The sequence below is a fragment of the Erpetoichthys calabaricus genome, chromosome 3 (assembly GCF_900747795.2).
Source record: "Erpetoichthys calabaricus chromosome 3, fErpCal1.3, whole genome shotgun sequence".
NCBI lineage: Eukaryota > Metazoa > Chordata > Cladistia > Polypteriformes > Polypteridae > Erpetoichthys > Erpetoichthys calabaricus.
The window spans coordinates 235,255,058-235,271,277 of record NC_041396.2 but is presented as its reverse complement, the minus strand read 5'-3'; the positions used below and the strand labels follow the sequence as shown (position 1 = coordinate 235,271,277).

Below are 16,220 nucleotides of genomic sequence, written 5' to 3'. Positions count from 1 at the left end.
AACAAATTTGAACCACAGCTAATAATAATAATAAATGTCTATGACAAAAATTTCAAATTACTCGTGTTGCGTAATCCAAATGTGAGGTGCCCAGTCAAATACTCACAACATCCCAATGTCCATCCATCCATTATCCAACTTGCTATATCCTAACTACAGGGTCATGGAGGTCTGCTGAGAGCCAATCCCAGCCAACACAGGGCGCAAGGCAGGAAACAAACCCCGGGCAGGGTGCCAACCCACCGCAGTTCCTTATTTCCTTTACTTAAATTTTTTTTACTCTCTCCTACTCTTAAGTCTGTGGCAGCACTGTGTAGGATTCTGTAAAAGTCAGCTTATAAACCCTTATAAACATTTGTAACCTCAGCCTGCTATTGTGACATCCCCTTGTTACCATCCTTATCCTGGAATTCTATTTTTAAAAATATATCCTTGTCCTCAAAAGATAAAAAGCCTCAACACACTGAATTCTACATTCTTTATACCCTTCTACCTGTTAATGTCACACTGCGGGGCTGACTGTTGACCACTATTATCACTTATTACTGGTAAAATTATACACATACACTGCGAGTGCCAACCAGTGCAAATCTTTTGCTCAGCAGTTTCCAAATTTCCTTCCTGTATTCGGTTGATTAACTTGCCCCTTATGTCACAAATCATTCTCCTCCTAGACCCATTTCTTTTACTCATTTTCAAAGGAGACCATTCTGTTTGGCAACAATGAAAGCAAAAATATCAATAGCCTCATGCTGGAAATCTCTGGCCAGCCTTCCTAATTTAACCTTTCATGTCCAGACTGACAGATCAACCAGTTTAAGTACTGAAAAATGGCTCCTCATGGTGTAACTGGTTCAGGGATGGGTGGTCATTGATTAGTGCTCTACCTAATTTGTAAATTCATAATGTTTCTTCTTCTTTTTCTCTCTTGAAGGCATCCATTATTACCCCCCCTTCAATTAATTTGAAATTTTAAATAAGTTTTTGGAGGGAGTAGTGCTACAGAGGAGCGAAGTTTGTCATGTTTTCTGATCTATTCATAATTAATATTATTTGCTTAAATTATTTAGACTTGTTCTGTACTTTTTCCAACTTTTTTCATTATTAATAAACACTTAATTTTAAAAATGCTAAATAATCATTGCATAAAGAAATTAGTAGAGAATTCCACTGGAGCCCAACATTTATAACGGTATATTTCAGATATTTCAGTGCATGTTACAGGAAGGCACCATATAAACCTTTTCTTAAATTTATGTGCTTGCTGATTTTTTTTTTCAGGAAACATGCAGTTTACTTAGGGAAAGGTAACCTTCTGAACTACTTTTCGAGTTTCTGCTAGATATTTTCAGCCAACAAATTCTTCAGCAGAAGTGTGTCAAGAAACACTACCAGGGCTTCTTTATACCAAGAGCAATATATCTACATGATGTCCCATTGTGACTAAAGCAGCCAAGCCAGAAATTTTCTTTTTTCTTTTTCTTCTTTGCTCAGACCAAAATGTGTGTGTGTGTTTATTTTCTTATCTATCTACCTATTTATGTATTTATTTATTTAAAAAGCTTCTGTAAAAGTCAAATTTCCCCTGGGGACAAATAGTGTTCTATCTATCTATATGAAGCCCACTCCCGGATGTTCTTCCATTATGGACCTCTTTCCTCAGAATTGTCAATAAATGACAGTAAAATGAAAGTTCTTCATAATGCACCTTGAATCTCAGATTCTACCAAATATTTTTACTGTTGTCTTTCACCAGTCTTGGAGTCAGCCTCATAGTTGCCAGAACGTCCAAATAGATTTCTCACTTTTTTATATCATTTCCACAGTTACAGCTCTTCATCGCTGACTTATGAACACAAACACACAGAGTTTACATAGCTTCATCACAATATTTCTCTTACTAAAGCTTTACTCTAAATGGTCAGAAACCTTAGAATCTCCCTATCACTGGTAATAAGTACTGGCACATTCTTTGCCAAATATTATAACCATACACCAATGGCTGCAATACAATTGTATTTATTTAATCTTTTGGAAACCTCAGCAAAAAAAAACAAAAAACAACAAGCTTTTCCATTGTAGAACTTCTCTAGAAGAAAATGTTATACTGGCTTTGAAGATCATTTAGGTTTTTGGAACCCACTGCCTGGAAGTCTTGCTGGTATGTACTTATAAAGTTTACTGTAAATCAACACTATTTGCTATTACATTCTGGGGTGAAACTTCAGTTGGTTATTTGAGGACAATGCCATTTTGAACTTGACGAGTATGTTAAGATAAATCAATTTCAATTTAATCAATATACAAAAATAAACTTAAAAAAATCTGAAGAAATGACTGTGCAAACCACAGGAATAAGCACAGTTATTACCATCAGATGCAGTGTAGACTAAATAAACTAGTAGTGTAAACTTTGGTTTCACCGCAAAGAAACCAGGGACCACTGATCTTGTCAAATAAGTATATATATTCATTATTGAGGGTTCAGGGTCACATGGGTTGGTGTCCTTCCCAGGAGTGTCAAGAGAAAGGTGGAAGACAACCACAGAGAGTGCACTAGTTCACCTCAGGACACATTCCATCATGTACACCTTTGGAATCTGGAAAGATCTGCACGTGGGCAGTGCCCAAGAAGAGATTTGAACAGTGCACTCTAGAGCTGTAACTACTAGTCACTTTGTCAAGTTTAATATATTGTTTGATTAATTTTGAATACTGCAAAGCATAAATCAGAGAAAGTAAGTTAATTGCAAACAAAACTAAATATTATGCTATTTATCTGTAGATTTTTTTATCCTAAAGCACTTTCTATTATATGTTAATATTTTTGTTTGCACATTTTTTGTGATTCAGTGACCATTACACACACTCAGGAAATTGTTTTTAATTAGAACATCTGTTTAAAATGTATTATTTATTTAAAGAATGGAGTACTTGAAAGCACTTTGTATACATTTTAAAAGACTGGATGAATACTCTACCTATTAAAAATGAAAAGCCATGGGCAGAGAGAACTTAAGAATACTGATATATCGAACCTATCATAAGACATAGAGACAATGATAAAGTTGACATAAGCATGCTTTCTGGCTGAAACTGGATTTTCTTCTAGAACCTGCAACAGCACTTCCATCTCATTATGTAAGTCAGCATCCCTATTCACAACTTAACTTAATCATGCTGTTGTGTGTTTGGACAATTGTGTGAGTGTTTAATATGCTTCTGTAAAAAATTACCTTGGGGAAAAAATAAAGTTCTATTTATCTAAAAAATAACTTCTGCTGTTCTCCGTTGGATGGTTATTGATTCACCACTGTAACAGGCATGCACATCCAAGACACATATGGTCAAAACACATTTCTAAAAATATCATAAGTGAATTAAATAAAAAAAAATCTAGAACATCTTCTCATGGTTTTATAGGTTTATTAGATTATAACTATCATGTGTATGGATTACAGTGAAATTCGTATTTGTATAGTGAGGGTTACAAAGACAACACACTGTGATGGTCAGATCAAATTCCATTATCCTTGCATCAGCCTCCAATTCCTTCTGGGAAATTCTCAGATGCTGCCAGTAAAACTGACAAATATAATCTTTTCTGTTCTGTGTCTGCCTCAGGCCTCCACCCAGGAATCCATATCTAATACATGTCACATAGTGGTTGCCCAGGGATTATCATCACTAGACATTGTGATGGATGGCCGGCTAAATATTCAGGCCCATCACTCCAGGCCGCCAGGTGGAGCTCTACCAACAGCATGGAGGTTCCCCGAATTCCAGCAGGGCCTCATGGACCTTGTAGTTTGTATGCACAGCCCTGCTGGATACCATGGGGGCCACCGGGAGTCGCTGTAGGGAGGCGGTCAGATTGTTATGTGCCCTATAACCTGGAAGTACGTCCTGGTCACACGAACAGGAGAAATGACGTACTTCCAGGTTGAAGAAAAGGACTTTGACTCTGACCCGGAAGTAATGAGGACTTACGGATTATTGAACCACTTCCGGGTCAGGGGGTATAAAAGGACTGTGGGAAAGCCCAGACAGTGAGCTGAGCTGGGAGGAAGGGTGCTGAAGTGTCTGGGAGAGGAGGATTGGTATTTGTAGTGATTATTATATGTGTACTGTGGAGTGGAGGGTGCTTTGTGCACGTAATTATTATAAAATAAAGAAGTCTTGGACTTTTACCAGGTGTTTGTCGTGGTACCTGAGGGTTCAAAAGGTCGATAACAGCCTCTACTGCTACAACGTCTAAACCATCTCTAATGGTTCCTTTCCAGTCTAATACCTAAGCATTATGGAGCTGTGCATCTGTCGCAAATTGGTGCAGGAAGAAGAATTAGTACAACAGTACTATCATGATTCTCAATGCATTTTGCCAACCGTTGCCCAGAGCAGACAGACAGATAGAGAGAGAGAGAGAGAGATAGCAGGGGCCAGTTCAGGAGCTAGGACTGGAGGTGGTGTTCACTGGTGTTGTCCCTGGTGGCAGGTTATGACGACTACTGTCCACAATTGGCATTAGCATTTGGACCAAGGACCACTGGAACAGTAACAAGTATCAGACTCCAGAAGTGCATCTGCAACATTGATAGATTTTCATGTGTAAAAATTCCAACAAGACTCAATAATACAGTCATGAACAGTTCAAATGCCCTTTTAAAAGCAGATGAGCAATAAATAGATTAAAAAATGTTCTTAAAATTACAATAAATAGCAAAAAATAAAAACACAATACAGTCTTCCAACCCTTGATTTTAACATTGCATCAGCTTGTACCAAGATCTGCCTGGACTTCATCTGATAAGAAATGTGTAAATCAGAGGTAACCTGACATGTCTTCAGAGACCACTCTGCAGACCTCTTGAGCCCAAGACACAAAATGGGCAAAGATAAACAGAAGAACTTGCCTATTAAAACACACTGATTTTGTAACTGGAAGTGACTTTAATCTAATCAGGAGAAGGTTCAGCCTTCCTTTAAAACTCTCTGAACCATCCTGAAGAATCTCTCTCAAAACTAATAATTTACCAAGTTAAAATTTATTTTTCAAATTCCACATTATTATGGCATCTTCCTGGGTGGACTTCATATTGATTATTAACTATTCAAAAAAATCATACAATGTGCAGTAATCACATCAGTCTACTTCTCATTCATTTGATTCTTAAACATCAAGGTATCCACTTCAACTACATGACTATTGTAGTTTATTAAAGACTCCCACAAGTATATCCTGATTTCTGTCCTGAATGCTTTTCTAATTAAAGTCAATGTTTTATTATTAATTCAATTCAATTTTATTTGTCATTTAGCATTACATCCAAGATGTGCTGCAGAACGAAAATATGATGCACAAGACATTAATAAAAACACATGGTTAAAATCAGCCTACAATAAAATACTAAAATGCTTCATTTAAAAGACGAACGGCAGTAGGAAAAAAACTGTTTTTAAACCTGGTAGTTCTACATTTCAGGCTGCGGTACCTTCTGCTTGAGGGCATGAGGGAAAAGAGTTCAGAGGCAGGATAAGTAGGGTCTCTAGAAATCCGCACAGCTCTGGCCAGACAGCGTTGTTTTGCCAAATCTTGTACATTTGGCAACGGGGCTCCAATGATCCTCTCCGCAGCCCTCACCACTTTCCTCAGTGCTTTCCAGTCCGAAGCGCTGCAGCTCTCCTGCCACAGAGAGCTGCTGCTGGTTAGCACGCTCTCTATGGTCCCTCTGTAAAAAGTGGTGAGGACTGACTTACTGAGATGGGCCCTCTTTAGCCTCCGCAGAAAGATCAAGCGCTGGTGAGCTTTCTTGATGACGGAGGAGGTGTGCAGGGACCAGGTGAGGTTATTCATCACATTAACTCCCAGGAACTTAGTAGACTGCACAATTTCCACAGCAGTGTTCTTAATGTAGACCGGGATGTGTATCAGCTGTTTCTTCCTGAAGTCGATCACCAGTTCTTTTGTTTTTTCGACATTCAGTATCAGATTGTTTTTATCACACCATTCCACAAATGACTTCACCTCCTCTCTGTAATCCCCTTCCCCATCACCTCGAATGAGACCCACCACTGTTGTGTCGTCCGCATACTTAATAATTTGGTTTGTGCTGAACTTGGCACAACAATCGTGGGTCATGAGCGTGAAGAGGAGGGGACTTAGAACACACCCCTGTGGAGAACCTGTGCTCAAGAAGATGGTATCCGATTTATTCTTTCCTACCCGTACGTACTGTGGCCTATCCATTAGAAAGTCCAATATCCAGTTTTGCAGAGGTATGCCCAGTCCCAATGGGCCCAGTTTGCTGATCAAATTCTGAAGGATGATGGTATTAAAAGCTGAACTAAAATCAACAAACAACATGCGGACCATAGCGTCTCTATTCTCCAGATGTTCCAATGAAAAATGGAGTGCAATAGATATGGCATCCTCTATGGCACGGTTGGAGCGGTAGGCGAATTGGAGTGGGTCAAATGAGGAGGGTAGAACAGAAGTAATGTGGTCCTTGATCAGCCTCTCGAAACATTTCATCACTATTGATGTTAAGGCTACAGGGCGATAGTCATTCATGGTTGTGACTATGGGTTTTTTTGGAACTGGGATGATTTCTGAGGTTTTAAAGCAAGATGGCACAACAGCTTGACACAGAGAGATGTTAAATATATCCGTAAGGACATGTGTCAGCTGCTCCGCACATCCTTTGAGAACACAACCTGGTATCTGGTCTGGTCCTGCAGCTTTCCTTGGATTAATTCTCCTCAAAGTCCGTAGAACATCATCCGGTTCCAGACACAGTGCCTTCTCATCAGGATGAGGGGTGGCCTTCACTGGTGATGTATCATTCAATGCTTCAAACCGTCCAAAGTACTTATTTAGGTCATTCAGGAAGTTGAAGCTATCATCACAGGGGTAAGAAACTGTTTTGTAATCTGTCACAGATTTAATCCCCTGCCACAATCTTCTGCTGTTCCTGTGATCTTGAAAATGACTCTCTATTTTCTTTCCATGAGCCCTTTTAGCTCTTCTAATAGCTTTATTTAGGTTGGCTCTTGCTGTTCTAAGGGCAGCTATATCTCCAGATTTAAAAGCACAGTTTCTCACTTTCAGCAAAACTCGCACCTCAGCAGTCATCCACGGTTTATCGTTTGCCCTGACAATGATGTTTTTGGTGCTTTCTTCATTCTGTAAGATTGGATTAGGTCCACTTTTCTCCATTTACAGTACTGTATAAGAGTTTCAGTTCATTAGCCAATCAAATGTATGGCATGCCCTTTAATCCCAGTATGTACCCAGTGACTGTCTTGTATACAGTTCTGGTGGTTTTTGCTGTATGATGACCATAATCACACAAATTTCTCCCAGTGCAGTTTCAGTACTCTATTTAAGAATTCCTTTTAATTACATGACAAGAATAGCTAATTATGTAGAAATACACTATAAATTTTGTTCTGGATAAAAATCTACAAGTAATATATTCTGTGTAGGATCATTCTGTAAGCACTCATGACCCAGATGAGCTTCAAACAACAATATTAAATAAATCACAGAAGCTACTATTTCATGTCATGCTCACTAATCAGTGACTGAATAAACAGGTAACTCAAAGCTCTTACTTGCAACCCCGCTGCTCAGCCCTCTGTACTATGAACAATTTGAAAGCAGGTTGCTTTTCACTGGTTTGATCACAAAATGAAAGTCCAGTGAGTGAAAAAGCAGAACTTTCATATTACACATGTCAGGTGAGGAGGTGCAACACTGCACACACAAAGCCACCAGGACTATTCAAGATGAAGGTGGATCAGGATGTTGTAAACACATCTTTTGTTATTTGGCAGCATTTCAGATGACATCATTTATCCTGCACCCAACTGAATTTAAACAGTCCCGATGTCTGCTAACCAATCATAATTGAAAATCTTGACACAAATAATTCTTGAAAAAACAATTATGTGTTTGTTTCATTTTCTTAAATGAGGTTTCCCATTTGAGGATTACAGGCTATCTCTATTGGCACCATCAGGAGCTACACAGAAACCAACCCTAGATGGGATGCCAAGATGTAGTGTTACACATTCTCACACCTGCAGTGGGCTGGCACCCAGCCCGGGATTTGTTTCTGCCTTGCACCCTGTGTTGGCTGGGATTGGCTCCAGCAGACCCCCGTGACCCTGTGTTAGTATATAGCAGGTTGGACAATGACTGACTGACATTCACACACACAACTACTTAAGCATGAGAACTTACTTACTGTTCAGACAGAAATGAGTAAAAGGTGTCAAACCAAATGGTGTAAGCAATTAATAATGTAAAAAGCTAAAAACCCATAGATACCTGTAATTGTAATAAAGTGGGTGGAAAAAATAGAAAATTTGACATTAAGATTCCCGAATCCAGAAACAAATAAAAGAAAAGAAAACAATAATATTGTAAATTTAATGCTATTAATTAGCCATAGATCAAGAGACTAGCTGAAGCTCGGCCTCCTGATCTTAGGCTGCCCATCCCAAGTCCAGGAAAAAAGCAAGAATTTTTGGGGAAAGTATAGGCTTGTACTGCACTGAAATTATGTCATTTCTGGAAGTTTGCAGCGGATTCATTGAGTCACAATTTCTAGGAAGTGCTTATTCACAGGTTAACCAATTAAAAAGTCAAAATATAAAAACACACAAAAGTAAACATGAGTCATCCTAAGATGAGGATGTGTTTTTACAAAGATGTGACATGTGGAATGAAAATCAAAGACTATGAACTATGCACTTCCTTTTTAAACCTAGCATATTTGAGACATTTTAAAACTTTCTTGAGTGCTTGCAGCCATATATCTTGAATAATTGCAGTGGATATTTAATGCCATTATATAGAATTTCAGCTTTTGTTAATGTAAAGGTTATAAATAAATTAATATTCACCCCCTTGGACATTTTCATATTTTACTGCTACACAACAATTAATTTAATTTGGCTTTTTCAACACTGATCAAAAGAAAAGACTCTTTGTTGTCAATGTGAAAAGAAATCACTGCAAAATGATCTAAATTCATTACAAATGTAAACACAAAATAATTGACAGCAGAAGTATTCTCACCCTTTAATGTGATGCATCTGTCGTGTTGAGAAGTTACAGGCATGAAAGACATGAAAATGGGGGAGAGGCCTCCAAACAGACAATAAAGGCAGGTCAGGACCTTCACTGGATAGCCCAGAGGAGACTCACCCAGTCCAGCTAACTCCCAACTATCACCAGTAGATTTTGGCCTTATTAGGCCTTAAAATGGAATAACTAGAAAAATAAACTCAAGTGTTCCAAAATGCCTCACAAGAGGGAGAAGCCATGGAAAAAACTCTAGCTTTTGACAAACAGGCATCACAAAAACCTTTACAAAAAAACCCCAAATACTTAACAAAAAAGAATAATAAAAGGATGCTCAAAGGAGCAGAAAGGAGTTGCCAAAAGGCAATAATAAGGCAAACCAGAAATTGTAATCCAAAACTAGTAGCAAACTGACCAAACAATCAGCAAAGAAATGTCAAAACTCACAAATACTCCAAATGACTTCAATGAAAACGCTGGGGGGTGTCTTTCCAGGCAGAATATAAAGCCAGAGGTGAGGTCTCAGCAGTAGTTCAAGGTTGCCCCACATCTTGGGGAACCACCCACAAAGCACAAGAAATTTGAAATTTAATGAGACAATACAGAAGTTCAAGCAAAATGCAAATAACATTATTTAATTATTCAAACATAAAAAAGCAACATTTAAATACAAGCCAATGACAAAATCCAGGGTGAAACAGAACACCGCCTAAATCATTACTGGTGCCACCAATTGGTTTTAGAAGTCATATAATTGTTTAATGGAGATCACCTGACTGTAGTCAAGTGGTTTCCGTTGACTGCAGTATACAGTAAATGCCACTGTATGTCGTTTGTTCAAACTGTGGTGACTCAGCATTGTGAATTAATCTAACAGTCAGCAAACCTACAAAATGAGCACAAATGAATAATCCAAAAAACTCAGTGAAGAAAATATTCAAATCACTGAATATCCAGTTAAATCAATCATTAACAAATATGAAGAGTATGATACAGCTGTAATCTGCCTAGAGCAGGTCCTCCATAAACACTGAGCGACTTTGCAAGAAAATACTGTGGATAAGTTGCAGTGTACCTGATACAGTACTGTAATAGCTGTGAATCAAGACCAGACTACATAGTACAGTATTAAGAGGAGGCAATCCTCAGGTCTAAGTACTGTTGCATTAAACAGTGGAACAAGATCAATAACAAGTTTAACTAATTCACAGCTAGGCTTATTTTTGTTTCTTGTTTCTTCTCTCTTTGCTCAGCTGGCCATCTGATTGACCATTAACAGCAGCAATTAACATCTCATCCTTTTTTCTCAGTTAACAACCTGCAGCTGCACATTCCTCAAAAATTGAAAGGGACAGACCACAATTACAAACGCACCTCCTCATGTAAACTTACTAAAAAAAACTGAAATCGATAAGCTATATTTGACCGAAATGAGTGTTGCTCTTGTTATTGTAGCTACCATTCACTTTGAGCATCTGACCTGGCCTAGAGATCCCTATACGAAAAGAAATGACAACAAAAGGTAAACAAAAGTAGAATCATATCTGAAACTTAAATGCTTCTCTGTAACTCGTGGGTGAATCTACCATCAGGGTTACCTGAGTGCACAACCTGGGGCCTTGGCGTGAGTGAAAAAAGTAATGCTGACATTTTTCTATTTCAGCAGAATCTCATGCACTTCCATGCAACGTAAGGTTACTTATATATTATATTTCTACCTCTCAATCTCTATATATAAAATCCAACGTCTGTCTGTCTGTCTGTATGTCCACTTTTCACAAGAGAACTAGATCAGGATTTTTTCTATAATTTGCTCGAACATTCTGGTTGATTTTGCGACTTCTCTCATCGCGCTAAGTATCATAGTTCGCGTGCAGTGCCGATTTATTTGTGCGAATCAGAGAGACACGTAGCAGGCCGAGAGGAGGGGGGTGGACTGAGGGGAGGGTTAGTGGTTCCCGGCCCTCCTCACTCATGCGTCATCCTCAGGGCGTTCCTTACCTCCACTTAGCTAGCGAACGAGAGAACTACTTAACGGATTTAGATCGGGTTTTTTCTATTATTTGCTTGAACATTTCCAGTTGATTTTGCGACTTCTCTCATTGCGCTAAGAATCATAGTTCGCTTGCAGGAGCGATATATATTTGTGCTAATCCAAAACAGAGGCTGTGGGCCAAGGGAAGGGGGAAGCGTAACGTCAGGAGTACGTAGTCGGGCAGGGCCCTCCTCACTGTCCTGTTTCACTACTACGCGGGTGGAGCCTCAGTGGACGGCTAGTCTAATATATGAGTGACATCTCACTGAAATCTCTAAGGGAGACCATTTTATTTTTATATGTGATGTTCATAGGCATAAATATATACAGTACATTAGACACCCTGTGGGGATTTTAATCCGCTCTTGCTGTGACTCTTTCCCAATATAGGTAATGTAGAAGAATTAACACTTGTCATTCATTATGTGCCCAGCTTTTCCTAATAACTGAATTAATCTAACAGCCAGCAAAGCATATAAAAACGGTGGTCAGAGGCGAGACAATATTCATAAAGAATGTCTAATCGCATTGCAATCTTCCCAGTAGTGCACAAGCTCCATTTGATGCATATTGTGAGAAATCTGGAGAACAGAAATTACCTACATGACACTCAGAAGGAATACAGCATTAGGAGAAACTGCCAGCATCTTTTAATCCTTATTTTCCAAACCAGCAACCGAACGATTTCTTAATTAGTAACACTGACTCTGTGTCTTTTTACTTAAGATTGTTAAATGTATGCTGATCTGTAATTTGTTATTTCCTATATGACAAAATATAAATATGTCAATGCATCTGTTGTCTTTTACTGTGACATTAAGTTAGATATATTTGACTCCATATCACATTATATTTCACTCCAGATATAAAATATGATTTTAATGTTTTTTAATGGTATATTGTTGCTTTTCATGTCCATAACAGTGTTTATTACTTTGTAATATTGTTTATGGATGTGGTGAGAGAGGACATGCAGGTGATGGGTGTAACAGAACAAGATGCAGAGGATAGAAAGATATGGAAGAAGATGATCTGCTGTGGCAACCCCTAACGGGAGCAGCCAAAAGAAGAAGAAGAAGAAGATTGCCTACTGGACTAAGTCTGTTAAATCTACTCATGAAGTGGTCTACGTTTATATGCAACTTTTGTTCCCCTCTTCCAAATCCAAAAGGTCACTGCCACTGCACTTAGTCTTGGTGTTGATCTGCTGCGAGATCACAGCTTTGAGGCACACTACAACAGCACTAAACCTGAACGTTAGCCTTGTTATTGTAAATACGCACTTACAGTAGATCGGAGCAACATTGGAACACCGCCAGCTCATGACACACTGCAACTGACCCTGTATGTCAGACCTTTTCTCACCTGTAATAAGCAACAGTGTTAAAGTGGTAAAAAAAATGTAATCCATCCTGGAAAATGAATGTTTTTCAGTTTTAATTCCATGTCTTGGTTGCACGAGAGCACACGCCACCTTCACTAGTACTTTGTTAAGCCACTTTTTTTCTTGGATTCTAGCGGTAAGGCTGTTTAGAAGTGTCTCTCTGAATTCAGAACATGTATTGTTTTGCAATTTTAACCCAAATTTCTTTAGAAACATTTGAGCACAGTCTTGTTTCAAAGGGATCTCCTGTGTGTGGTATATGGTGATGGCTGCTCACACAAAGAGAGAGACAGAGGCAGATTTAAAGTCATGAATTGTAATATCGTTTAAGGAAGATTTCTGAAAGTATGCATTCATACACCAGTATGTATTACAGTGTCCTTCCTTTGTTTTGTCACATAATACCCATAATCCACTATCACTACCATACCCCGGTACACACAGGGTTTGTCAAACTTAGATTCCAGTCACTTTCCTAATTAGTAATTAATTACTGCTGTCACTAGAACTTACAATTTTAATTGACTTGCTTTTTCAGATTCGGGACCCTCCATTGTTTTTCATTTCCTTAACCAGCAGTCAAACAATTCAATTTGCAATTCAATTCAGTTTATTTTTAGATAGTACTCTTGTAGGCTCAGACTGCTGAAGCAAGTTCACTGGTAAAATGTAATTACAGGTTTACAAAATGGTACTTACATAGTGAATATGTATAAGATTCACATTTGTTTAAAGACACAATAAAACAATGCAGATCCACACTGATTAACATAAATGTAAGCTAACCATATCTGTCGAGTGACATCATATGGCTGAGCTATAATGAAATGCAAATTGAGAAAAACAGATGAGCATCTACTTAATTTCCAGAGATCTCAAACTCCATTCCTGCAATGTCACTCTTTCACTCTCATTCTTCCAGAGTTTTGCAAAACTGTTGAATTTCTTTTTTCTCAGGGCACCATCCAAATGTTTTGTGGACCAGAAGTCTTTGTTATTTCTCAAAACTTTACTTTTTCCTTTCAAATTTTCTTTATTGAAACAGATACTATATAATAGACAGACAGACTAGTGCAAATAGGGTCAAATTAGCTGGTGGTCTGTTGGTTAGCTTTGTATCTCATTATTGACTGATTACTGCCTTAAATAAATAAGTTGCTCTTTTTGCCGTTCATTCTTGCCTCCCTATACCACAGGTTAGACTTATGGAGAATGCATAAAATATTTGTTATACGCAGGAAGTGACCATAAATCATTGGGTCTCTGTTAAGGTTGCGGTGATCTTCTTGATAGACCCCCTCATGATCTTTCTTCTTGCCTGTCATCAGTTTTGGAGGAACATTCTGATGTTTACAATGTCCCCGGGGTGCCATACTATATTTCCTCCACTTCTAAAAAAATTGCTCTTCGCAGAGTTCATAACATATGTAATATTATCAAATTTCTTTTATATCCCTCTGTCAATGTGTACCCACAGACATTTTCTCAATTCCTTTTAGAACACAAATATCTCTTTAATATGCAAACAAGAAACGCTCAGGAAAATCCTGCAGGATCAGCTGATCTAATGTATGGCCAATCAGGATTACGTCAGGTGAAGGCAAATTACCGTTGTACACATTAAAGTCGAAGATCAGAAGACAGTAACACCCCCACCTTATAGAAGAAGTGCATGCCTACAAAACCATGATATGAAAAATTTTTTATTTGGAATTATGTTGACCTCCTTTATAACTCCCTTTGCATAAAAGTGGCTGTTTAGCAACTAAATGTTAATTTCAAAAAATTGAATTATTTTCTTTTCCTAAAAATCACAATTCTTTTTTTTTTACTTAAATAATATTGCTTACAAAATAATTTTTAAAGTGAGAAAACATTTGTGTTGACTTCAACCTTTTTATTAACTTGGTCTGCTTGATGTGTCTTTACAAATGAATGGACCTTTGTTCAGGCATTTTGGATGAACCTGGCATTGTTGTTTTCCCACAGAGTGATCCATTTCAGACTTAGGAGTCTCAGCATATGAACTTAAAATTAGTGTAATGATTTCCTTTTATATATAGCCTGATATTCTGTTATGAGGATGAATTGGATCAAATAAAATATGATATTTGAAACTTCAATAAGGATGTGCAAATGTTTAATATTGACTGTATATCACAGAACAGATAAGAATTAGGTGTTATCTGTTTTAAACATCTGTGGATTGCTTATAAAGTATTTGTCTTTTAAGGAAACCTTTTCTGTGCAAAACCAGATTATTTGTTTATTGATTGATTGATTGGTATTTGCTTACAGTTATGCACCTTCGCTGCTCCATCCATATATTAGAACCCACTCTGACATGCAGTACCATCCATCCATCCATTTTCCAACCCGCTGAATCCGAACACAGGGTCACGGGGGTCTGCTGGAGCCAATCCAAACCAACACAGGGCACAAGGCAGGAACCAATCCCGGGCAGGGTGCCAACCCACCGCAGGACATGCAGTACGTGCTCATAAATTAATTTTTAACATAACATTCTCAGATGCGCTTAGTACAATGCAGGGCTGCAGGGGCTGGAACCGATCGTGGCAACAAAGAAGGCACCAGTCCTGGACAGGGTGCCAGTCCATAGGAGGGCACAGTCGGACATACACAGTCAGTTCAATACGTGTCAATACGCTTGACACACACATCCTTGGTAATACATGAGGGTTATACTCCCGAGTAGAAGAACCTGGGCGATTTAACATAACCGAGGATGTTTGATCAGAGAGTAAGCAGCGCCAAACACTGCGCCACTTGGCGTAATATTTTAACAGTAACTAAACCCGAATATTTTTATTGGAATTTAAATCTCGTTATTTATAGTTACGATGTAAAGTCGGATGTACATAATGAGTGACTCGAATTTTTTTTTTTCAAACGTGTCTTCCATTACGCACTATTCGCTAGGTTGGCACACGAGACTCTCGGGGTGGCTTCAGAGCAGCAGCGTTCGGACCGCCTAAGTCATCCGCCACGAGCGCTGCTCAAAGTTCCGCCGGCTCCCATTCTTTTAAGTAGGTGAATTTGACAACCACGGAAATTATACTGTCATTTTTGTGCTTTCTGATTCTGTCTACTGTGTAAGCGGGAGCACAGCATGCCTGCACAGATAAAGGCAGCTCTACTTTCGCAAATGTTGGCACTTTGAATGGGGGGACGGGTCGGCTCACTCTGGTGACACGCTCAAGGCTGTTTTTGGTTGGATACTTTCTTTTCTGGGGCGCATGACGAACAGATTGGCACCAGTACAGTCAGAAATCAAAGCTTCTGTTTGCGGACCTCGTAGTGACTTATAAACTCTGCACAACATCCTGACCAGTAAAATGACTTCTCTTGGCTTTTGCGCTTTACTCCTTTTGATGATTAGTGGACTGCGCCAGGTGTCCTGCTCGAGACAGACCTTCACGAATACCGCACTTCTGGATGCGCACGGGAAATATCACTTAAGGTGGAGATATGACGAGAGAACCATCGTGTTTGAGGCTGAAGTCGAGACCACCGGTTATATCGGATTTGGACTGTCTCCCTCTGGGTCTATGGCGCATTCCGACATGATGATTGGGGGAGTAGAAAACGGGAAGCCGTACGTGCAGGTAAGGATGGACGAATAGCGGCAGTGCCAGAAATACGGGGTTAAAAATGAATGAACAGCGTAGGCAGTAGCATCATGATATAGT

General features: G+C 38.8%; 1 protein-coding gene across 1 annotated transcript in view; it reads left to right on the top strand.

Moving 5' to 3' along the window:
- The first annotated feature begins 15,563 nt into the window (after window positions 1-15,563).
- The window catches only part of moxd1 (monooxygenase, DBH-like 1), a 94,011-nt gene continuing 93,354 nt past the window's right edge, over window positions 15,564-16,220 (top strand). Inside the window, exon 1 of the mRNA XM_028797912.2 lies at window positions 15,564-16,136. Within this exon, the coding sequence (XP_028653745.2) occupies window positions 15,867-16,136 (270 nt within the window). The 5' untranslated portion in view covers window positions 15,564-15,866. The remainder of the gene's footprint in view (window positions 16,137-16,220) is intronic.